At 40.0% G+C, this 2,123-nt stretch overlaps 1 protein-coding gene across 3 annotated transcripts in view; it reads right to left on the bottom strand.

Annotated features, from left to right (window-relative positions):
• The window catches only part of Ift74 (intraflagellar transport 74), a 76,886-nt gene that overhangs the window by 65,163 nt on the left and 9,600 nt on the right, over positions 1–2,123 (bottom strand). For all 3 annotated transcript variants that reach the window (XM_031377862.1, XM_031377860.1, XM_031377861.1), the window contains exon 4: positions 1,509–1,557. In XM_031377862.1, coding sequence (XP_031233722.1) covers positions 1,509–1,557 — 49 coding nt within the window. The remainder of the gene's footprint in view (positions 1–1,508; positions 1,558–2,123) is intronic.

Raw genomic sequence — 2,123 nt, 5'->3', positions numbered from 1 at the left:
AAAAAAAAAAGATCTTATTAAAAGGCCGAAAGCCAGACATGGTGGCACATTCCTTTAATCCCAGCACTCAAGAGGCAGAAACAGGTATTCTCTATGAGTTGAGACAGCCTGGTCTACATAATGAGTTCCAGGACAGTTGAAGCTATACAGTGAGATCTTGACTCAAAATACCCAATAAAGGCTTACAAATTAATTAAAATTAGGGCAAGTTTATAACAAGTGACCAAATACATACTTACATAAATTTCTGTAATAATTAAGGTATTATAAATATATACTTCCTTTCTTAATACTACAATCAGTGATATTTCAATTATATGAATAATATACTTAGAATAACTCTAAAAAAGCATAAAAGATTATTACTTCATGAAAAAAGTGTGATATGATCTGAATGTCTGTGTTCTCTCTAAAATTCACATTGAAATTTAATCCTCAACTTAACAGTATTAAGAAATTAAGCCTTTTACCAAGTGTAGTAGCACAAACCTTAAAAGCCAGCACTTAGTATGCAAAGGTAGGTAGATCTCTGTGAGTTTGAGGCAAGCCTGGTCTACATAGTGAGTTCCAGGACACCCAGGGCAATGTAGAAAGACCCACTCAAGCCACTCTATGCACACGCATGCACACACGCATGCACATGTGTGAAATAAACTGAGCCTTTCACTTTCTAACTAGGCCATGAAGGCTATTTCATAGATGTTAGTGCCTTTAAAAAGGACTGGAAGGAGCTATATTGGCCTCATTTTTCTCTTTCATGACGTAAAGGTAAGAAGAATGTGCCAGCTCTAAGGAACACACTCTAAACAGACACCAAACCTCCTAGTACTTTAATTGTAAGGTTTTTTAATTTCCATAATGTATGAGAAATATATTCTTGTAATTTAAAACTTAACCCGTCTTGAGTATTTTAATATGGCAGCACAAACTGGCTGAGACAAATGTATCACTTGCATACACGAAACCACATAAAAACAAAATCTCAGCCTAGGGCTAGACAGCTTTAGTTGGTTACATACTTGCCTTGCAAGTACAGGGACCCAAGTCCAATTGCCAGGACCCACGTAAAACAGCTGGATTTGATGGCCCATGCTTGTAATCCCACCCCGGGGAGGCAGGAACAGGAGGATTACTGAGGTTTAACAGTCAGCATCCTACCTAGCTTCCTTAGTAAGCTCAAAGGTGGCAAAAAGATCCTGTCTCAAAAACAAAAGTGGACGGTGTCTGAAAAGTGCCACTCAAGGTTGTCTTCCTGCACCCACATCTATCCATATAAGCGTATGAGTATCAGTCCAGACATGTATACCACAATTCACACATACATGCACCTCCCTGTACCACACAAATTTCAACCTAACTGTATTATCATGTAGTACAGCCTATTAACTAGAAATTATGTTAGCATACAAACTTATTCTTAGAATTAAAAAGGTTAAATAATTATTGTAATAAATACCACAACTAAAACTCCGAGGTCATACATTAAAAAAAATACTTAGTTTACATACCTAAGAAGTCCAAGATAGTAAGATTTGTCTAAAATTTGCCTCTGGGGACCTAAAAAAATGATTTTGATGTGAATATTAATAAGCAATATAACAAATAACAAATCCAAAGCACAATCACTATTACATGCCACTGCTCTCAGACCTCCCTCATGAATGCCAGACTATGAAGAACAACTTAAAACTAGTATCCTACATTCATGGCATAAAGGAGGCTCAACTTTAGGCGCACAAAGATGGGACTAAAAGTGAGGCTATAAACAAACAAGGCTCTCCAACTAACCTGGACCCCTGGGGCTCTCAGAGTCTGAACCACCAACCCTAGAACATACACAGGCTGGACCTAGGCCTCCCCGCACATATGTAGCAGATGTGCAGCTTGATCTTCACGTAGGTCCCGAACAACTGGAGCGGAGGTATCCCAAAGGCTGTTGCCTGTACATGGGATATGCTTTTCTAGCTGGGCTGCCTTGTCTGGCCTCAGTGGGAGAGGATGTGACTAACCTCACAGAGACCTGAAGTGCCAGGATCGGGGGATAGGCCCCTGCTCAGAGGAAAAGGGGAGGGGAGGATGGGGGAAAGACTAGGGGAGTGAACATGAGGGGGGCAGTGAGCACG

This window comes from Mastomys coucha, unplaced genomic scaffold (genome assembly GCF_008632895.1).
Source record: "Mastomys coucha isolate ucsf_1 unplaced genomic scaffold, UCSF_Mcou_1 pScaffold18, whole genome shotgun sequence".
Taxonomy (NCBI): Eukaryota; Metazoa; Chordata; class Mammalia; order Rodentia; family Muridae; genus Mastomys; species Mastomys coucha.
This window is presented reverse-complemented; position numbering and strand designations above follow the sequence as displayed.